This window comes from Neodiprion virginianus, chromosome 3 (assembly GCF_021901495.1).
Source record: "Neodiprion virginianus isolate iyNeoVirg1 chromosome 3, iyNeoVirg1.1, whole genome shotgun sequence".
In the NCBI taxonomy this organism is placed as follows: Eukaryota; Metazoa; Arthropoda; class Insecta; order Hymenoptera; family Diprionidae; genus Neodiprion; species Neodiprion virginianus.
The window spans coordinates 155,124-178,387 of NC_060879.1; the positions used below are offsets into that span (position 1 = coordinate 155,124).

Below are 23,264 nucleotides of genomic sequence, written 5' to 3' on the forward strand. Positions count from 1 at the left end.
TGTATGAAAAAAATAAGAGGACACAGATTCAACCATTATAATCCATTACAGAAGACACTAATATATATTATATTATTTGTTCTGACGTGTATCTTTGCGAATGAGGTCATTTGCTGGCAGGGGACAAGGTATCGGCACATAACGAATAGAGCACACTTAATTCCGTAACACTTAAACCGTGTCAATTTGAAAGAAATGTCTTGATATCAGCTGCTCAATTGTTGAATAATCAGTATACAATCACTGTATGATAAAGAGTTGAATACCAATGTTTAGTTTACACTATGTTGCTAAAATGAACACATGTGTATGTATTACAAATAGTAGAAAAGAGTGCCGTCGCTATTAGTCATTTACTATTCGGACCAATCATCTGAAATCGCTGGTTGGAACATCTCTCAATATCAATTTCGAAATCCAAGCGACTTACCTTGACCAACTTGGTATATCACGCGGTAAAGGTTCCCTGCGTGTTTGCTTCACAGTCTTGTTTAAAATTACTGTCGGATTTGGTCTACTTATTCAGTCACATGTAGGTATGTGCTTACAGAGTTGTGTCCAATTTTACCACGAAATCTAGACGTTCTCCCTCCCATAAGTTAAGAGTATTCCTTGTTTATATTCCGACTGTCATTGCAATAATAAATGTGATTTTTACATCGGATAACACAAGTAAAACATAACTTTTGGTCTAGCTGAGGGAGGACGAATGATCTCAAGGTTTTGGGGTGGATATTTTTCGTAGACGAAAAACGTGCCAATCATTAATTGTATACTGCTACCCAGGTTTTTTTTTTTTTTTTTTTGATCAACTTACCGCTTTTGACAGGTGGTGATTACAACCGTTGGACATGTTCAAATGGCTATGTCAATTCTCCAGCGTGCCACGTACCCTATCAGGTGTGCCAGGTGCGTAACGCAATGGTTCATGCATCGCCGTGCTCTCTCACCAACCGATTCATACCGGCTTACCCTCAATGAGCCAAGGTGGTGGGAGTATAAAGTTGAGTGCCACGACACAGGAAGCAAAAATTCAAAGAACCAATCTACCGACAATAATATCAACTTTCCCACATTAGTCGGTGTTGCTTAGATGCTCATGTTATTCCATTATTATATTATTATAATTAGTGCTTGTTTTTAAGTCACAGAGAAACGTGATTCAGCAAGTAAAAAAAGACATGCTCAGTGTGCACTTGGTGTAAAGATACATTTCTACCAGTATTCATAAAGTACAGTTTATGTTGTTGATGGGCTTAACGATAAGTTGGCAACGATTGTTTATTTTGTTCTTCCTTGATAGAAGCACACGGCTGCCGTGTAACATTCAAGCTTCCGACATCTTTTCAGTATTCAGTCGAAATATCTATGGCAAATGAAAGCAAGGTGCCGCTTCTAGTTGCACAATAAGAGTGACACACAATTCTTTATTTCTATTCAACTTGAGAACTTAGCAGACTCAAAGATTAAGTACCTGCTCCTTCCTATCTTGTCATTTACATAGCTTTCCTGTCACACGTAGTAGATCTATACTGGTAGAAGTCGTGCTCCTGCCAACAGTAGTACTGACCAGTCAAGGGGCTGACCTACGATATCATAAATCACAACAAGTGTTCGAGTCGTATACGGCTAATTTATAACTACATCACTTTTGAAGTATGAAAAACTAAAAAGATTGCGTTTGCTATGTCGAGTCGTTTACTAACTTGCAATTTCTGAAAATTTTCCCATTCTTGAGTCTCTTTGGGTGCCAAGACATTGAGGTTTGACCTGTACAAATTTTGATGATGATACGAATCTAATTGGTATTTCGCACCAATGTGTATTTTTGAAACCAGTAACAATTCATGATCCCCTTGATGTTTTAGTAATGATTTGAAACATATTATATAACAGTGAATAGAATTTACCTGTCGCCAAAAAGTTTGTACAACGTTGAGATGACTTATTAAGTCAGCGATGCAATATATCAGAATTCATATTATCGGTCACTTGAATAACCAAGTGTTGACAATTATTGAAAGTTTTCAATAACATTGTTCCAAGGGTAGTATTTCAATTTCTATAAATACGGGTCTGCGCCGAATAGTATGTGTAGAATTGATTCTCCGATTTTTATCGGGATAGTCTTCCCAAGATACTGCCTGAGCAAGATAAGAAGTCTAATTATGACTCGTAAATTAGAAGAGAATAAAATATCAAAAAAGGATCCATATTTATTTATTCAATATTACAATTTGTGCGATTGTGTAAGCATTGTAGTTTGTAGCCTGTAACTTTACACACTGCAATGTGTCTTCTGATCCCGGTGTGTTTAGATGTTTTTTTAGTTGACCTTTTGCATATAGATAATTGCTCCTAGCGCCTGTGTTGTTTGGTACTAAGCTTGCCGCATCTTCATAATGTACACTCACAATATAAATATCTCTACTACAGGTTGCTACTTGTGAACCATTGCGTAGCGATCCCTCACAATTTACATAAATTAAACTGATTGCCGTTAATCACCGCATTGCACACTTGTCTTGGCATTTTGTTCGATTGACGCATTTCCATTTTGGTATACTCAATTCCAGTTATCCGAAACGCAAGTTTAAGGAATGGCTACTTTTATAGATAGGTAGGTGTGTCAATCGAACAACAGCTGAGAATACGTCATAGTATGGCGATGGAAACATTACACTTATGGGAAATAAAATTCCTCAACACTTGAGTGTATGGTCGTTATATTAAAATTATGTATTAACGTAAGACTGATGTGTATACATATATATCTATATATATATGTATATATATATATATATATATATCGGCACAGCGTTGAGACTATAACTACAATCTTGTATTATTGGATACGCATGTTGTAACTTGAAACACATTGGACACAATGGTATGTTGAACATTAGTGCACCTATAGTCACGTTGATTTACGTTGATAACGAAAATTTGGAGCTAACTAAGCTGCTCTCCTTTTCGACACATGAGGTGACTCAACTATTATATAACGAACAAGGGAAGAGCTTGCCTTTGCCACTTACACTAGTCTAATAAAAAAGTTACACCTTACCCAATCAAATCTATTTGCTGGCAGGTCCTCATATTTGGCAAACGTAATCACCACCTGCCCTTTATTGTAGATCGAATAACCTGATCTTTTTAGACTTCTTAGAGTTTTATAATAGAAACGATGCTTTGCTCAGAAATTTTCCTGAGTTGAACAATTTTCATACTGTCATTAATCTCAGACAAAAAGCACATTTTTCGAGACATTGTCCCAGAAATGAGCATCGTGAATTGTAATAAACGTCCTTCGAGGGACAAAATTGAATTTAATATATATTTCCCAGCCTTCAGTGTAGATTTTGATTACTGAAAATATAATGCGTAGAACTCTTGTCATCAATGCGAGGACTTACTGCAGCTTACCAACATATTTTTTGTACATATTTTGTACGGCAATTGACTGGATCAAAGATACGTAATGTGCATCGAATACATGCATATACGTACATACAAAACGTTATTTTAGATCATTTTGTATTTAACCACAAGGAATCCAACTGGGTATACGCAAAACAGTACCAACTTCGATTTTTAATATCAACTCTACATCTGAGTACGGCATTTCACATCTCGTAGCTTACCTGTCTACTTCAACATTCATCTGCCCAATTCATTCTAAAAAAAAATGGATCCGACTGATAACTTAATTGAGTGTTGATGAAATAACAGGCGATTTAACGCAAACTTTTTGATCAGTTTGAATCTGTGTATTTCGGATTATTCTAATTCTACTTGTTAACTTATTTGCTAGAGCGTTCCCTAGGCATTATTGGGAAGCAAAGAAAAATGATATTCAAACGTAGAAAATCTATTGTACATTGATTATTGACACATAATAATGATAATAATAAATTATATACAAACTTAATATTCGTAAGAATTGATCATATCTCCATTGAGTTTGTTAGTTTATTACTATTAATGTATTATTTTCTACTTCCGTCTTCGTTTAGTTAACATATTCTCTCTTATAGAATGGAGATAATTCTTTATTGAGTGTTTTGCCTTGGTTTGTTTTCTTTTTATTTTTTCGTATATATATATATTTTTACCGCACTCCTGGAATTGTTGGTCTACTGGATGAAAATACCACGTGTGAGTAAGCCCCTAGCTTATCTAACTGTCAATGCATTCGATGTTGCCATATTGTAGAAAAATAACGAGCTGGACAGTGGTGAGCAGCCAAAAATAATGACTCTGAGAAGATGGAATGGATTGATATAGCTGCATTGTAGGTTTAAGAATATATTTCAACATTAAGGGAATATGAAACTCTACTTGGAGCCTTTTCTGCTCTTGGACAATGACGACGACGATGACGATGATGATGATCATACCTTAATGCATGCCAGCTTTTGATGTATAGCTTCCTTTTTTCAACTTAATGTTTAATAACACTTTTTTCCATCACCTGCATATCAGTGACGTAACTAGTATATGCGGCGTGATAAGATGAACAGGGAATAAACTAAGTAACGAAATATAGTACCAATTTTTTGCAAAATCGTGTCCTTGTACAGGTGACATGATGAAAAGAGCTGAAGATTAATTAAGAGCAGAATTAATCAGCGACGATGCTTGCCTTTAGTCCTAGATTAGTCTTTCATCAGTTGAATAATATAAACAAACAGCGAGGTTTTTGATCTGGTTCTTATCCCTTTAGTTTTTATAATTTAGAAAAACTATTCATTCCCTAATACAAGGGGTTACTGATAGTATATTTTATTTTGCCTGTCGTCTAATTATATTGGGCGATTTTTGTACATTTGCAATACACCCGACTTCCAATTGAAGATGTTTATTTGCTGCACTAGAGCATGACATTTTTACTACCGAATTTCTCTGTGTTCACTAAAAATGTATTATTACAGTATGATTTGATACTTGGTTACAGATATTTGACTAACAATCCTCTGTTTACAGACACAGAGTCAGAGTTACAACAGCTTGTGCACAAGCAAGAAAACAACAACTCGTTTTACAATTCATCGCAAACTGAAAAGTGTCCTAATGGAAGTACGGGTATTAGCACCAACGGCGTCGAAAACGTGCCAGACCTAAGTCCTGTCAAGCAAATGAAAAATGGAGAGGTTGAAGATAGAAAGACGAAGGTAAAGTATATGGTGTATCGTATACAACATAATCCATACAGTGACACTCTGCCCCATAGATCATTCTTTCACCTACCAATGGATTTCATTTGCAGAGATGGCCAACCGATAAAGCATATTATATTGCCAAAGAGTTGTTGATGACTGAACGAACATACAAAAAGGATTTGGACATCATAAATTTGGTAAGAAAAGTTTTATTAATTGATTAGTCACATTGTGATGAAATATTTGTGAACGAATTTTGAATTTCTGGTATCAATATCAATATCAATATTTAATAATAATTTCCATGAAAATATTGGACAACTTGGAAACATCTGTCTGAAACAAGTTTAACAAATATGAAAACAGAAAAATAAAAAAAAATAAAAAAGTCCAACGTGAGAAAACTAAGAATACTGCTTCAAAAAATCAAATACATTCGAGTTACCTTAAAATAATCTAAACAAATCAACAGGATCCATAAAAAGAGATACACAGAAACAATTCACACAAATGCAGTGATAGAAATAAAATCACAGAACTGTCAAGGAGACGAAAGCATGGTAAAAGTATAAAAGCGTAGGTCAGGTCACATAAAAACGGTAAAAAATAAAAATAAATATAAAAATAAAATGAAATTGAAATCAAATAAATCAAATTAAAATAAAATAAATAAATATAAATATAACTACACAGCTAAAAATTCAAATCAAAAGCACAAATAACTAGAAAAATACATTACATACAAAATACATATCATAGTGTATACATAAGGATTTTTGCAGTGGTTCAGAGAGGAAGTATCGAGAGAAGCCGAGCTCGAAGCTGGGCCAGCCGTTGCTTTGATAGAACTACTAGCTGATGCACACGCACCTTGTCTTCAGGAGATGGAAGCGAGACTTGCCAGATGGGAGGGGAATGCGCGTCACAATATCGGCGATTTTTTATACAATACTTTATTGAACGTACTTCCGCTCTATGACCAGTATTTAGAAAATCTCATGCCAGCTCTTGAGAAGATCGAGTATTCTATACGAACTTCACGGAGGTTTGATCAACTTTGCCGAGATTTCGAATCCCAGAAGCACTGTTACTTACCTCTCAGCTCTTTACTTCTGAAACCGTTACAGCGGTTGCTTCATTACAATAGCATTATCGATAGTAAGTTCTTTTGTTCTTTGGCAATACACAAAAACCTCCTCAGCTCCCATTAGGATTCTCAGAACGGTCGATGAATTGGAATTATATCAGTTTTAAAAAAATTTCACAGGACTACTCGATCATTATCCAAAAGATCACACGGATTTTGAAGACTGCTTAGCAGCAAGGGATCGTCTTGGCGAAACATTGTTAGAAGGCCTCACGGTATTGAATCAGGCGGTAAATATTACAAAAGTTTCAATGCCAGCGCACATTTTTATTTATCAATTACTTGCATCATGATTTCATCACTTTTCTGTACACAATTGCAATAACAGTTCAGTAAAAGCGAATTCTTTGTGCAATAATTTGCAAAAAGTAAAAATTATCACAATCTAATATTAATGATGTCAGAAGTTGATAAATTTTAACAATGTTCGGTTCGTAATTGATTTCAAGTCTATTGCTTTTTTTTTAATGCTAAGAAACAAAGGTTTCTTTGCATTATTCATTAGTTTCCGGAAACTCTGCTGTAATGCCGTATTCTTGGTTTTGCCAGGAAAATTTGGTCCAATTATGCGAATTGCAAAAAGATATAAGTGGATTTGACGACCTCGTCCAGGACGGCCGAAGATTTATTAGACAAGGTTGTTTGCAGAAGTACAGTAACAAAGGATATCAGCAGCGGATGTTCTTTCTGGTATGTTGTAACATATATACTTTGATGAACCAATGACTTCCTGCACGATAAAACAAATTGACAATTTAATTTAACCATGTAACTACAGTTCTCCGATATTTTGCTGTATACGTATCGAACCCAACAACCAATACAGTGTTTTCGAGTCCATGGTCAGTTACCCCTCAAGGGAGTCAAAATACAGGATGGAGATAACAAGACTGGAACGGATTTCGCATTTGTTATCCATGGATTGGGGAACTCGTGAGTAACTGTATTAGTATCTGAAGAGATGAGCTGCAGGAAGTGAAGTTTTTCATGGCGTTATTATTTACTAGAAATGTGGAAACTTTCCTCGTTATATTCTTAGTCTCCCCGTCACACGTGACGCTGAGTATATTGGATGAAAAACTATGAAGCTCAATGATACACAATGAACCAGTCCGTAAAAAAATATCCTTATATTGAAGAGTCAATTGGTGATGTTTGATATTTTGCAGCAAGTTTAGAGTTTTAGTAAGTCCCATAGAGAAGCAGCCAATGAACGCCTTCTGTGTTCAGTCCAGTAACGTTCTCCAGAGATTTAACCCCTTGTAGCCCCTTGTGACATTTCTGTAACAAACTAAATACGATCCTACAAAATCCATACGGAAGGTATTAATGACAAGTCCTTAAATGCTATTTATTTTAAAATTTATGATTTTGGGCTACAAGGGGTTAAACAAATGTCAGTGTAGTAATTTCCTTCTAGCCTAATCGAAAGAAAATAGAGTTTTCAAACATTTGGCACAGTAAAACTCTGTGATACATTGTACAATCAGACGTGGCTATTTTAGTGGCCTTGAAGACGTTATTAAGGAAACTATTTCTATTTATTTTCTAGGCCCTTGACAGTCGCGGCAAGCAATGAAGACGAAAAAGAACGCTGGCTGGAAGACCTGAATGTGACTGTCGCGCAAGCAACCGATTCGGTAGATGGAAAATGTCCTTATTTATCATCCAAATCTTGCAGTGAGTCAGATTTCACGATTACCTTTTTTCAACTCTTAGCCATTTTGGACACAACAGAAAATGTATTAATTTTACATAGATGCTATACACATTAAATTGCCTCTTATATACAGGTCAAAAATATGATAGTTATATAGGGTAAATTTATTTTTGGTCAATGTCAATAGTCTTAGGTTCGACCGACGAAGTTTCGGACGAGCCTGGATCAAGAGAGATAGATAGAACTAATTGTGGAGGTGCAAAGACTTCGCAACGGAGCAACACGACGGTTCACGTCTGCTGGCACCGGAATACTAGCATAAGTTATAGTGATCAACTTAGAGCATTTCAGGTAATTGATTCCATACTACATATATCACATAGAATTTCATCTATTTATGAATATCACCTTTGAATCGAATTCTTGATACAGTGTAGCTAAAATATATTCTTTCAGAATCAGCTCAGCGGTTTTTTGTTAAGGAAATTCAAGAACTGTAATGGCTGGCAAAAGCTTTGGGTTGTTTTTACGAACTTTTGTCTGTTTTTCTACAAATCGCATCAAGATGACTTCCCATTAGCCAGTTTGCCATTGCTGGGATATACGGTATCGACTCCAACTGAGAAAGATGGGATCAGCAAAGATTTTGTCTTTAAGCTGCAATTTAAAAATCATGTCTATTTCTTTAGAGCAGAGAGCGACTATACATTTGGAAGGTAATTTTTTTCTTGTTTATTCCAACTTGGCGCATTGGTTCACCAAAATATATTTCCCGCTGCTAAATTACAGTCTTACTTGAATCAAAAGCTGCCATGCTATGATATGAAGTACTTTTAGATGATACATATCTTTAATTTGTAGATGGATCGAAGTTATCGGAAGTGCGACGCAGCATAGTCATATATCAGTTAGTTTTACCCACAAGAAAATCGTTGGTGAATTTCGTGACGGATTAAACGAAGCTGAGTAATAATAAGCAGAAGCAATAAAGAGAAATTACTGCAAAATTGATGATATGTTGTGTAAAAATCAACACACTCAATAGTCCAGGGCCTGAGTTTTGCCAGTAAGAATAGTGCTTATGAACTGTAAAGCTGGACTTGGCTGTGCGACTAGCATCTTCTCGTGCTGGCAAACACTGATCGAGTTATCATTTATAGTCACACGCGTATCAATATCAGAAATAAATTTGGAGCTACAAGTATTATCTTGGCAAAACTGATGTAGCAATCAAAAGAGTAAAGCGACCAATATTTTCATTATTTCACTTCAAGAGAAGGACGGTACCTGCTGTCTCTCTTACTGTGTGACACTCAGGTCGCTCCACAACGAGTGTATGAGAAAAAGGAAGTGTACGCATTTCTCCTATCCCAGTGAACGCTCTCCTATTTCCCATCTGCTTCAACCCAACTGGCAAAATATATATGGAGTGAATCTCAATGCTCCGCAGTGAGTCAAGTCAGCCAACACTGATTCTGTTCTGAGAAGAAGGAAGTAGCTTTTCTGTTTTGAACAGAGATTTATTGAAAGGCAATTGTAGGTCTGCGGGTATAATCTTCCTAAAATATGGCAAATAAAATTTCTTACTTTGTTGTTCACGAGAGAAATTCAATATTATGATACGTCGAACCACAAGTCAGTAACTGGAGTTCAATACATCTGGTAATTATTGACGAAAAAAAAGTAAAATGGATGCTGGTTGTACGGTAATGAACAGCATTCTATTCAGTTTTATACAGTGACGAATTGCATCATCAATGCGTTGGGAATTCAACGATTTCTCTGAACCTGTATCAAAACAATATTCTACCCTGTAGATAACGTCAGGAATTGTACATATAATCATTGCATATACGTACATGAATAGGTATATCAATATTACCAATTGTACAAGGAAATAGGTATACATATATATATAATATGCATATCGGCAAAATTTAATCTGCGTAAATTGGACCAATTCACATTTCATAATGTATAGTTTTATCTGTTAGGTTGCGTTGACAAAAAAAGAAAAAAAAAAACAATAATTTTGATGTGGCATTTTTACCAAGTTTTCAAATTTCATTTTATGATGGATATCATTTTCGCATCCTTCCCTTTTATCCTACTTAGTTCAACATTACTTTGTGGCCGTATTAAAAACTCGATAAGAGTCAATGAAATTCAGCCTTTGGGGTATAAATTTTGATTTTCGAAACTCATTCACATTTCACATATCATCTTTCCCCCTGACAATCAGTGAAATTTTTTGCACAACCATCTGAAAATTAGCAAAATTTTTTACTCGGTTCTGCCCCTTAAAGCGAAGTGTTACCTTCTTTTTCAGCCTATTTTCATACAAATTATTTACATTAGCTAACCGTCCATTGTTGGGTTTGATTTATTATTATAATTTCTTGTAAATATGACTCATGCACATACTTCTATTCCATTTCAATTTTTGTACTACAAATACAAATCTAACATCATTTTCTGTTTTCTATTTCACATGCGGTACACATTTGATACACGCGTTTATTAGTAGAATTTTTTAATAGTCCTCCATGGATATTTCAACATGCTAGGTTGTGCATCGATTACAGTGAAACCTCGAATAACCGAGTGCAATTTATCCGGGCTGTTGATTAACTGGGCCTGCTGTGAAATATGATTTGTCTTTTTACTTTTGAAAATACATTTTATCGTCAATAGATTGACCATATGTATACATAAGGATTCCGTCGTGTACATAAGGAGGTGAATTCTGACTGACAGCCAGTATAAATGTAATAATGAAAATGTTAGATTTCTTTTTGATATACGATATAATGATGAGAGAATGATTATAAATAACACCATTTATGCATATGATACTGTTACAGATGTTTACTGAGTTAATTAATAACTGTTGATTAGAATATAATAAACATATAGGTATGTACATAATTTCTGGATCATCCGTGGATTACACTTATTGCAGCTATTCCTATTACCACACTCCCCGCTTAAAAGAGGTTTTACTATATTTGGTAGCTTGTGTGTACATTACATCAAGGTCCGGTTTGTTACTTGATTAACTTCCCGGTCTTCTTTTTTCAGCGAAAATACGGAATAAGAGAAATAGAGAACATTCTTTAATCACTCGCAAAATGACAAGTTGAGTATTTGCTAAATATTCACATTATGAGATATAGACTACAGAAAATTACAATCAACTATTTTTATTAATTTACAGACGGGTTGCGACTTTGCGCGTGAGTCTGTGTGCGAGTGTGAGTTTAACTTTTGTCCGGTTATATGTCTGTAAGTGATTATCGGATTTGGATGATTTGGTCCCAATTGACGGCGGCGAGTTTTTTTTGACGTGACAACGTCTTAAATTAGGTTGGGGCTGGGAGTCACTTATGAAAAAGTGTAACGCCCGGTAACGTTACGATGAGTCACCGAACGAGAGAGAGGCCCGCCGAATGCCTTGCGTCTCTCTCCCACTCAACTATGATCGGTCTGCCGCGCGCGCAGCACTAGAGAATTAGGCGCATTGAATCGGCGCATGCTTGTGTCTCTGTCTTTTTTTAGTAAACAAAATATATTTCTATAGTTAAAATTTGTGCAATTCTTATTTTCATTCAATTCCTTGTTCCTATTGTGCAATTTAATTATATTCATATCAATAAATATTCTACCGAGAAAAAGACGTTGTCACGTAAAATCTTCGCCCGTAAAACCGACTTTACAGGCAACCATTTTTTCACTTAATACTGATTAGATTCTTGATACGATGGTCCCATTAGTTACAGAGTTGTTTGAATAACAAAGCCATGAAAAAATCGATTTCGTTGATTATGTTGTGTGCACTCGATACGCGTACGAGCGAAACGCTTTTGGACTGGCTTATCCAGCACACACGCTTCCACGTAGCCTACCATTGAGGAATGGTAAGTAACATATTCTCGACAAGGAAAAATTCGAAGATGGGTTAATTCTAATTACTTGCCCCATCTGGCCTAAAAGATTGCGTAATGCTTCATCAACGCTCAATTGAAACCATAGTTGTCAGACGTGGGAAAGTTAAGCTGAAGTCACATTGCGGAACTGCAACACGAAGAATCTTACGCCATACCTTTTTTTGGGCGGAATCTTTTGTATCATGATGGATTTGTGTGACCCTTTCTACAATAATTGGACCCCCAGGATTATAGAAAACGTATCAAAAAAAGCATGTGACCAACAGCAGAAAAGTTACGGAGGAATTCTGACGTTTGTTGGTTGTATCTTTTGAGCCATTGATCGCACCGTATTGGGACTGCGCCCGATCGGTTTTCCTCGCTAAATTTCGTTACAACAATGCATGGAAGAATTTATTCCAGCTCTTTTCAAAATCGTCTGAATTATCGCCTGAATTGGAAAGGGTAGTTTTTTCTTCATTTTTAGAGTAGAAAATTTTTCGTCTCAGATTCGATTTGTATGACCCTTTCCTGACTAATTGGACCACCAGGAACTCGGAAAACGCAGCGAAAAGGGCGTGGGATCAACAGGAGATTAATTGCGAAGGAAAAAGCACCTGCTGAAAAACGTCGAAAACACAGGTTCTCGTTTTTCGGCTCTGACTTTTGATGCATTGATCGCAGCGTATTGGGACTGCGCTCAATCGATTTCCCTCGCAAAATTACGTCGATGCGTTGCATGAAAGGATTGATTCCAGCATTTTTCAAAATCGCGAGAATTTTCGCCAAAAATGCAAAGGGGTTAGCCTTACTTTTTTCTTCATTTTTGTAGCCGAAAATTTTTAGTCTCAGATTCGATTTGTATGACCCTTTCCTGACTAATTGGACCACCAGGAACTCGGAAAACACAGCAAAAAGAGCGTGGGATCAACAGGAGATTAATTGCGAAGGAAAAAGCACCTGCTGAAAAATGTCGAAAACACAGGTTTTCGTTTTTCGGCTCTAACTTTTGATGCGTTGATCGCAGCGTATCGGGCTGCGCCCAATCGATTTCTCTCGCAAAATTACGTCGGAATAGTGCCAGAAAGAATTTGATGCAGCACTTTTCAAAATCGCGAAAATTTTCGCCAAAAATGCGAAGGGGTTAGCCTTACTTTTTTCTTCAATTTTAGACCAAAAAATTTTAGGTCTCAGATTCGATTTGTATGACCCTTTCCTGACTAATTGGACCACCAGGAACTCGGAAAACGCAGCGAAAAGGGCGTGGGATCAACAGGAGATTAATTACGAAGGAAAAAGCACCTGCTGAAAAATGTCGAAAACACAGGTTCTCGTTTTTCGGCTCTAACTTTTGATGCGTTGATCGCAGCGTATTGGGACTGCGCCCAATCGATTTCTCTCGCAAAATGACGTCGGAATAGTGCCAGAAAGGATTTATTGCAGCACCTTTCAAAATCGCGAAAATTTTCGCCAAAAATGCAAAGTGGTTAGCCTTACTTTTTTCTTCAATTTTAGACCAAAAAATTTTAGGTCTCAGATTCGATTTGTATGACCCTTTCCTGACTAATTGGACCACCAGGAACTCGGAAATCGCAGCGAAAAGGGCGTGGGATCAACAGGAGATTAATTGCGAAGGAAAAAGCACCTGCTGAAAAATGTCGAAAACACAGGTTCTCGTTTTTCGGCTCTAACTTTTGATGCGTTGATCGCAGCGTATTGGGACTGCGCTCAGTCGATTTCCCTCGCAAAATTACGTCGGAGCGTTGCATGAAAGAATTGATTCCAGCATTTTTCGAAATCGCGAGAATTTTCGCCAAAAATGCAAAGGGGTTAGCCTTACTTTTTTCTTCAATTTTAGACCAAAAAATTTTAGGTCTCAGATTCGATTTGTATGACCCTTTCCTGACTAATTGGACCACCAGGAACTCGGAAAACGCAGCGAAAAGGGCGTGGGATCAACAGGAGATTAATTGCGAAGGAAAAAGCACCTGCTGAAAAATGTCGAAAACACAGGTTCTCGTTTTTCGGCTCTAACTTTTGATGCGTTGATCGCAGCGTATTGGGACTGCGCTCAGTCGATTTCCCTCGCAAAATTACGTCGGAGCGTTGCATGAAAGAATTGATTCCAGCATTTTTCGAAATCGCGAGAATTTTCGCCAAAAATGCAAAGGGGTTAGCCTTACTTTTTTCTTCAATTTTAGACCAAAAAATTTTAGGTCTCAGATTCGATTTGTATGACCCTTTCCTGACTAATTGGACCACCAGGAACTCGGAAAACGGAGCGAAAAGGGCGTGGGATCAACAGGAGATTAATTACGAAGGAAAAAGCACCTGCTGAAAAATGTCGAAAACACAGGTTCTCGTTTTTCGGCTCTAACTTTTGATGCGTTGATCGCAGCGTATTGGGACTGCGCCCAATCGATTTCTCTCGCAAAATGACGTCGGAATAGTGCCAGAAAGGATTTATTGCAGCACCTTTCAAAATCGCGAAAATTTTCGCCAAAAATGCAAAGTGGTTAGCCTTACTTTTTTCTTCAATTTTAGACCAAAAAATTTTAGGTCTCAGATTCGATTTGTATGACCCTTTCCTGACTAATTGGACCACCAGGAACTCGGAAAACACAGCAAAAAGAGCGTGGGATCAACAGGAGATTAATTACGAAGGAAAAAGCACCTGCTGAAAAATGTCGAAAACACAGGTTCTCGTTTTTCGGCTCTAACTTTTGATGCGTTGATCGCAGCGTATTGGGACTGCGCCCAATCGATTTCTCTCGCAAAATGACGTCGGAATAGTGCCAGAAAGGATTTATTGCAGCACCTTTCAAAATCGCGAAAATTTTCGCCAAAAATGCAAAGTGGTTAGCCTTACTTTTTTCTTCAATTTTAGACCAAAAAATTTTAGGTCTCAGATTCGATTTGTATGACCCTTTCCTGACTAATTGGACCACCAGGAACTCGGAAATCGCAGCGAAAAGGGCGTGGGATCAACAGGAGATTAATTGCGAAGGAAAAAGCACCTGCTGAAAAATGTCGAAAACACAGGTTCTCGTTTTTCGGCTCTAACTTTTGATGCGTTGATCGCAGCGTATTGGGACTGCGCTCAGTCGATTTCCCTCGCAAAATTACGTCGGAGCGTTGCATGAAAGAATTGATTCCAGCATTTTTCGAAATCGCGAGAATTTTCGCCAAAAATGCAAAGGGGTTAGCCTTACTTTTTTCTTCAATTTTGGACCAAAAAATTTTAGGTCTCAGATTCGATTTGTACGACCCTTTCCTGACTAATTGGACCACCAGGAACTCGGAAAACGCAGCGAAAAGGGCGTGGGATCAACAGGAGATTAATTACGAAGGAAAAAGCACCTGCTGAAAAATGTCGAAAACACAGGTTCTCGTTTTTCGGCTCTAACTTTTGATGCGTTGATCGCAGCGTATTGGGACTGCGCCCAATCGATTTCTCTCGCAAAATGACGTCGGAATAGTGCCAGAAAGGATTTATTGCAGCACCTTTCAAAATCGCGAAAATTTTCGCCAAAAATGCAAAGTGGTTAGCCTTACTTTTTTCTTCAATTTTAGACCAAAAAATTTTAGGTCTCAGATTCGATTTGTATGACCCTTTCCTGACTAATTGGACCACCAGGAACTCGGAAAACACAGCAAAAAGAGCGTGGGATCAACAGGAGATTAATTGCGAAGGAAAAAGCACCTGCTGAAAAATGTCGAAAACACAGGTTCTCGTTTTTCGGCTCTAACTTTTGATGCGTTGATCGCAGCGTATTGGGACTGCGCTCAATCGATTTCCCTCGCAAAATTACGTCGGAGCGTTGCATGAAAGAATTGATTCCAGCATTTTTCGAAATCGCGAGAATTTTCGCCATAAATGCAAAGGGGTTAGCCTTACTTTTTTCTTCAATTTTAGACCAAAAAATTTTAGGTCTCAGATTCGATTTGTATGACCCTTTCCTGACTAATTGGACCACCAGGAACTCGGAAAACGCAGCGAAAAGGGCGTGGGATCAACAGGAGATTAATTACGAAGGAAAAAGCACCTGCTGAAAAATGTCGAAAACACAGGTTCTCGTTTTTCGGCTCTAACTTTTGATGCGTTGATCGCAGCGTATTGGGACTGCGCCCAATCGATTTCTCTCGCAAAATGACGTCGGAATAGTGCCAGAAAGGATTTATTGCAGCACCTTTCAAAATCGCGAAAATTTTCGCCAAAAATGCAAAGTGGTTAGCCTTACTTTTTTCTTCAATTTTAGACCAAAAAATTTTAGGTCTCAGATTCGATTTGTATGACCCTTTCCTGACTAATTGGACCACCAGGAACTCGGAAAACACAGCAAAAAGAGCGTGGGATCAACAGGAGATTAATTACGAAGGAAAAAGCACCTGCTGAAAAATGTCGAAAACACAGGTTCTCGTTTTTCGGCTCTAACTTTTGATGCGTTGATCGCAGCGTATTGGGACTGCGCTCAATCGATTTCCCTCGCAAAATTACGTCGGAGCGTTGCATGAAAGAATTGATTCCAGCATTTTTCGAAATCGCGAGAATTTTCGCCAAAAATGCAAAGGGGTTAGCCTTACTTTTTTCTTCAATTTTGGACCAAAAAATTTTAGGTCTCAGATTCGATTTGTACGACCCTTTCCTGACTAATTAGACCACCAGGAACTCGGAAAACGCAGCGAAAAGGGCGTGGGATCAACAGGAGATTAATTACGAAGGAAAAAGCACCTGCTGAAAAATGTCGAAAACACAGGTTCTCGTTTTTCGGCTCTAACTTTTGATGCGTTGATCGCAGCGTATTGGGACTGCGCCCAATCGATTTCTCTCGCAAAATGACGTCGGAATAGTGCCAGAAAGGATTTATTGCAGCACCTTTCAAAATCGCGAAAATTTTCGCCAAAAATGCAAAGTGGTTAGCCTTACTTTTTTCTTCAATTTTAGACCAAAAAATTTTAGGTCTCAGATTCGATTTGTATGACCCTTTCCTGACTAATTGGACCACCAGGAACTCGGAAATCGCAGCGAAAAGGGCGTGGGATCAACAGGAGATTAATTGCGAAGGAAAAAGCACCTGCTGAAAAATGTCGAAAACACAGGTTCTCGTTTTTCGGCTCTAACTTTTGATGCGTTGATCGCAGCGTATTGGGACTGCGCTCAGTCGATTTCCCTCGCAAAATTACGTCGGAGCGTTGCATGAAAGAATTGATTCCAGCATTTTTCGAAATCGCGAGAATTTTCGCCAAAAATGCAAAGGGGTTAGCCTTACTTTTTTCTTCAATTTTAGACCAAAAAATTTTAGGTCTCAGATTCGATTTGTATGACCCTTTCCTGACTAATTGGACCACCAGGAACTCGGAAAACGGAGCGAAAAGGGCGTGGGATCAACAGGAGATTAATTACGAAGGAAAAAGCACCTGCTGAAAAATGTCGAAAACACAGGTTCTCGTTTTTCGGCTCTAACTTTTGATGCGTTGATCGCAGCGTATTGGGACTGCGCCCAATCGATTTCTCTCGCAAAATGACGTCGGAATAGTGCCAGAAAGGATTTATTGCAGCACCTTTCAAAATCGCGAAAATTTTCGCCAAAAATGCAAAGTGGTTAGCCTTACTTTTTTCTTCAATTTTAGACCAAAAAATTTTAGGTCTCAGATTCGATTTGTATGACCCTTTCCTGACTAATTGGACCACCAGGAACTCGGAAAACACAGCAAAAAGAGCGTGGGATCAACAGGAGATTAATTACGAAGGAAAAAGCACCTGCTGAAAAATGTCAAAAACACAGGTTCTCGTTTTTCGGCTCTAACTTTTGATGCGTTGATCGCAGCGTATTGGGACTGCGCTCAATCGATTTCCCTCGCAAAATTACGTCGGAGCGTTGCATGAAAGAATTGATTCCAGCATTTTTCGAAATCGCGAGAATTTTCGCCAAAAATGCAAAGGGGTTAGCCTTACTTTTTTCTTCAATTTTAGACCAAAAAATTTTAGGTCTCAGATTCGATTTGTATGACCCTTTCCTGACTAATTGGACCACCAGGAACTCGGAAATCGCAGCGAAAAGGGCGTGGGATCAACAGGAGATTAATTGCGAAGGAAAAAGCACCTGCTGAAAAATGTCGAAAACACAGGTTCTCGTTTTTCGGCTCTAACTTTTGATGCGTTGATCGCAGCGTATTGGGACTGCGCCCAATCGATTTCTCTCGCAAAATGACGTCGGAATAGTGCCAGAAAGGATTTATTGCAGCACCTTTCAAAATCGCGAAAATTTTCGCCAAAAATGCAAAGTGGTTAGCCTTACTTTTTTCTTCAATTTTAGACCAAAAAATTTTAGGTCTCAGATTCGATTTGTATGACCCTTTCCTGACTAATTGGACCACCAGGAACTCGGAAATCGCAGCGAAAAGGGCGTGGGATCAACAGGAGATTAATTGCGAAGGAAAAAGCACCTGCTGAAAAATGTCGAAAACACAGGTTCTCGTTTTTCGGCTCTAACTTTTGATGCGTTGATCGCAGCGTATTGGGACTGCGCTCAATCGATTTCCCTCGCAAAATTACGTCGGAGCGTTGCATGAAAGAATTGATTCCAGCATTTTTCGAAATCGCGAGAATTTTCGCCAAAAATGCAAAGGGGTTAGCCTTACTTTTTTCTTCAATTTTGGACCAAAAAATTTTAGGTCTCAGATTCGATTTGTACGACCCTTTCCTGACTAATTGGACCACCAGGAACTCGGAAAACGCAGCGAAAAGGGCGTGGGATCAACAGGAGATTAATTACGAAGGAAAAAGCACCTGCTGAAAAATGTCGAAAACACAGGTTCTCGTTTTTCGGCTCTAACTTTTGATGCGTTGATCGCAGCGTATTGGGACTGCGCCCAATCGATTTCTCTCGCAAAATGACGTCGGAATAGTGCCAGAAAGGATTTATTGCAGCACCTTTCAAAATCGCGAAAATTTTCGCCAAAAATGCAAAGTGGTTAGCCTTACTTTTTTCTTCAATTTTAGACCAAAAAATTTTAGGTCTCAGATTCGATTTGTATGACCCTTTCCTGACTAATTGGACCACCAGGAACTCGGAAATCGCAGCGAAAAGGGCGTGAGATCAACAGGAGATTAATTGCGAAGGAAAAAGCACCTGCTGAAAAATGTCGAAAACACAGGTTCTCGTTTTTCGGCTCTAACTTTTGATGCGTTGATCGCAGCGTATTGGGACTGCGCTCAGTCGATTTCCCTCGCAAAATTACGTCGGAGCGTTGCATGAAAGAATTGATTCCAGCATTTTTCGAAATCGCGAGAATTTTCGCCAAAAATGCAAAGGGGTTAGCCTTACTTTTTTCTTCAATTTTAGACCAAAAAATTTTAGGTCTCAGATTCGATTTGTATGACCCTTTCCTGACTAATTGGACCACCAGGAACTCGGAAAACGGAGCGAAAAGGGCGTGGGATCAACAGGAGATTAATTACGAAGGAAAAAGCACCTGCTGAAAAATGTCGAAAACACAGGTTCTCGTTTTTCGGCTCTAACTTTTGATGCGTTGATCGCAGCGTATTGGGACTGCGCCCAATCGATTTCTCTCGCAAAATGACGTCGGAATAGTGCCAGAAAGGATTTATTGCAGCACCTTTCAAAATCGCGAAAATTTTCGCCAAAAATGCAAAGTGGTTAGCCTTACTTTTTTCTTCAATTTTAGACCAAAAAATTTTAGGTCTCAGATTCGATTTGTATGACCCTTTCCTGACTAATTGGACCACCAGGAACTCGGAAAACACAGCAAAAAGAGCGTGGGATCAACAGGAGATTAATTACGAAGGAAAAAGCACCTGCTGAAAAATGTCGAAAACACAGGTTCTCGTTTTTCGGCTCTAACTTTTGATGCGTTGATCGCAGCGTATTGGGACTGCGCTCAATCGATTTCCCTCGCAAAATTACGTCGGAGCGTTGCATGAAAGAATTGATTCCAGCATTTTTCGAAATCGCGAGAATTTTCGCCAAAAATGCAAAGGGGTTAGCCTTACTTTTTTCTTCAATTTTAGACCAAAAAATTTTAGGTCTCAGATTCGATTTGTATGACCCTTTCCTGACTAATTGGACCACCAGGAACTCGGAAAACGCAGCGAAAAGGGCGTGGGATCAACAGGAGATTAATTACGAAGGAAAAAGCACCTGCTGAAAAATGTCGAAAACACAGGTTCTCGTTTTTCGGCTCTAACTTTTGATGCGTTGATCGCAGCGTATTGGGACTGCGCCCAATCGATTTCTCTCGCAAAATGACGTCGGAATAGTGCCAGAAAGGATTTATTGCAGCACCTTTCAAAATCGCGAAAATTTTCGCCAAAAATGCAAAGTGGTTAGCCTTACTTTTTTCTTCAATTTTAGACCAAAAAATTTTAGGTCTCAGATTCGATTTGTATGACCCTTTCCTGACTAATTGGACCACCAGGAACTCCGAAAACACAGCAAAAAGAGCGTGGGATCAACAGGAGATTAATTACGAAGGAAAAAGCACCTGCTGAAAAATGTCGAAAACACAGGTTCTCGTTTTTCGGCTCTAACTTTTGATGCGTTGATCGCAGCGTATTGGGACTGCGCTCAATCGATTTCCCTCGCAAAATTACGTCGGAGCGTTGCATGAAAGAATTGATTCCAGCATTTTTCGAAATCGCGAGAATTTTCGCCAAAAATGCAAAGGGGTTAGCCTTACTTTTTTCTTCAATTTTAGACCAAAAAATTTTAGGTCTCAGATTCGATTTGTACGACCCTTTCCTGACTAATTGGACCACCAGGAACTCGGAAAACGCAGCGAAAAGGGCGTGGGATCAACAGGAGATTAATTACGAAGGAAAAAGCACCTGCTGAAAAATGTCGAAAACACAGGTTCTCGTTTTTCCGCTCTAACTTTTGATGCGTTGATCGCAGCGTATTGGGACTGCGCCCAATCGATTTCTCTCGCAAAATGACGTCGGAATAGTGCCAGAAAGGATTTATTGCAGCACTTTTCAAAATCGCGAAAATTTTCGCCAAAAATGCAAAGTGTTACTTTTTTCTTCAATTTTAGACCAAAAAATTTTAGGTCTCAGATTCGATTTGTATGACCCTTTCCTGACTAATTGGACCACCAGGAACTCGGAAATCGCAGCGAAAAGGGCGTGGGATCAACAGGAGATTAATTGCGAAGGAAAAAGCACCTGCTGAAAAATGTCGAAAACACAGGTTCTCGTTTTTCGGCTCTAACTTTTGATGCGTTGATCGCAGCGTATTGGGACTGCGCCCAATCGATTTCTCTCGCAAAATGACGTCGGAATAGTGCCAGAAAGGATTTATTGCAGCACCTTTCAAAATCGCGAAAACTTTCGCCAAAAATGCAAAGGGGTTAGCCTTACTTTTTTCTTCATTTTTGTAGCCGAAAATTTTTAGTCTCAGATTCGATTTGTATGACCCTTTACTGACTAATTGGACCACCAGGAACTCGGAAAACGCAGCGAAAAGGGCGTGGGATCAACAGGAGATTAATTGCGAAGGAAAAAGCACCTGCTGAAAAATGTCGAAAACACAGGTTCTCGTTTTTCGGCTCTAACTTTTGATGCGTTGATCGCAGCGTATCGGGACTGCGCCCAATCGATTTCTCTCGCAAAATTACGTCGGAGTAGTGCATGAAAGAATACGTTTCAGCATTTTTCAGAATTGCCAGAATTTTCGCCAAAAATGCAAATGGGTTTCAATGGTTCAATGGTTTATTTTTTATCTTTTTCATGACAATATTGGAAAACATTATTGCACAATTAAAAATAAACACAGACTTAATTCCTAAACCTTAGCCTAGTTCTATATTACTATTTAAGATCTAGAGATAAAAAAGTAGAACAGAGAATAGAACAGAGAAAGACGGTGAAGACAATGTCAGAAAAAAAAGCGAAAAAGAAAAGAAAAGACAAGAAAGCAGAATAAAGCTAAGAAAGCAGCAACAAAGAAACGTGCGAAAAAGGAAGTGGAGAAGACTAGATGACGAGTCGCCATTAAGAGCGGGTCTCTTCCGTCCGGAACAGATGTTGATATAGATCGTGTTTAAAAACAGCAAGCGTCGAGACAGACCTGAGTTCGGCAGGTAGAGAGTTCCAGTGTCGAGCGCCTCTGACCGTCAGGGAGTGACGAAAAGTCTCGAAAGGTTAGCTTTTAGGTTACTTTAGGTTACTTTTTGTCTTCAATCTTGCACCAAAAAATTTTAGGTCTTAGATTCGATTTGTATAACCCTTTTTTGACTAATTGGACCACCAAGAACTCAGAAAACGCTGCGAAAAGAGCATGGCATCAACAGGAGGGAGATTACGATGGAAAAAGCACCTGCTGAAAAATGTCAAAAACACAGGTTCTCGTTTTTCGGCTCTAACTTTTGATGCGTTGATCGCAGCGTATTGGGACTGCGCCCAAACGATTTCTCTCGCGAAATTACGTCGGAGTAGTGCATGAAAGAATATATTCCAGCATTTTTCAGAATCGCAAAAATTTTCGCCAAAAATGCAAAGGGGTTAGCCTTACTTTTTCTTCATTTTTGGAGTCGAAAATTTATGGTCTCAGATTCGATTTGAATGATCCTTTTCTGACTAATTGGACCACCAGGAACTCAGAAAACACAGCAAAAAGAGCGTGGGATCAACAGGAGAGAAATTACGAAGGAAAAGGCACCTTTTAAAAATTTCGGAAACACAAGTTCTCGTTTTTCGGTTTCAACTTTTGATGCGTTGATCGCAGCGTATTGGGACTGCGCTCAATTGATTCTTCTTGCAAAATCAACTGGACATAGTGCTTCAAATAACTTATTCCGTCATGTTTCCGAAATATCAAATTCTTGTCAAAATCCGAAAAGGGTCAGCCTCTGTTAGTTTAATGTCAATAAAGTTCTCCGTATCAGTATTAACGTGTATATACCATGCCAGACTAATTGATTTCCTCGGAATGCAAAGAAGACATACGGAACAGCAAAATACTAACACGCTAACATACCGAGGATATCAGTATTCCATTCATTTCGATCCACGTTACGTGAACACTGACAATACAATATCCTACGTCATGTATCGTATTCTCCAGAGATGTGTTGCCTTCGCACGCAGGTCAGAGCTCACGCTATATTCAATACCAGGATAATTACCAGCCAGTGATACAATAGTGTTTATATTTTACTCAAGGTAATGTATACTGCACACCCATTTCCCCATGTTATAATAAGATATCTTACATAATTTTCGATCGTAGTTTTGCACTACTGTTTGTTTGTCACTTGAATTTCATTCGTCACCTTACGTTAAATTGTTACACATTGACACTCAACACTTGTACTTAAGGCATATTAAATAAACTGCACTGGTGTGAGTA

At 38.4% G+C, this 23,264-nt stretch overlaps 1 protein-coding gene across 5 annotated transcripts in view; it reads left to right on the forward strand.

Annotated features, from left to right (window-relative positions):
- Positions 1 to 10,066, forward strand: part of LOC124299925 (FERM, ARHGEF and pleckstrin domain-containing protein 1-like) — a 32,089-nt gene extending 22,023 nt beyond the window's left edge. For 4 of the 5 annotated variants that reach the window (XM_046753379.1, XM_046753380.1, XM_046753382.1 and 1 more), the window contains 10 exons: positions 4,987 to 5,174; positions 5,234 to 5,359; positions 5,945 to 6,320; positions 6,430 to 6,539; positions 6,859 to 6,999; positions 7,088 to 7,242; positions 7,862 to 7,989; positions 8,157 to 8,320; positions 8,426 to 8,685; positions 8,831 to 10,066. In XM_046753379.1, the coding sequence (XP_046609335.1) occupies positions 4,987 to 5,174; positions 5,234 to 5,359; positions 5,945 to 6,320; positions 6,430 to 6,539; positions 6,859 to 6,999; positions 7,088 to 7,242; positions 7,862 to 7,989; positions 8,157 to 8,320; positions 8,426 to 8,685; positions 8,831 to 8,939 (1,757 nt within the window). In that variant the 3' untranslated portion in view covers positions 8,940 to 10,066. The remainder of the gene's footprint in view (positions 1 to 4,986; positions 5,175 to 5,233; positions 5,360 to 5,944; positions 6,321 to 6,429; positions 6,540 to 6,858; positions 7,000 to 7,087; positions 7,243 to 7,861; positions 7,990 to 8,156; positions 8,321 to 8,425; positions 8,686 to 8,830) is intronic. The other variant, XM_046753381.1, reaches the window with a different exon arrangement.
- Positions 10,067 to 23,264: the final 13,198 nt, after the last annotated feature.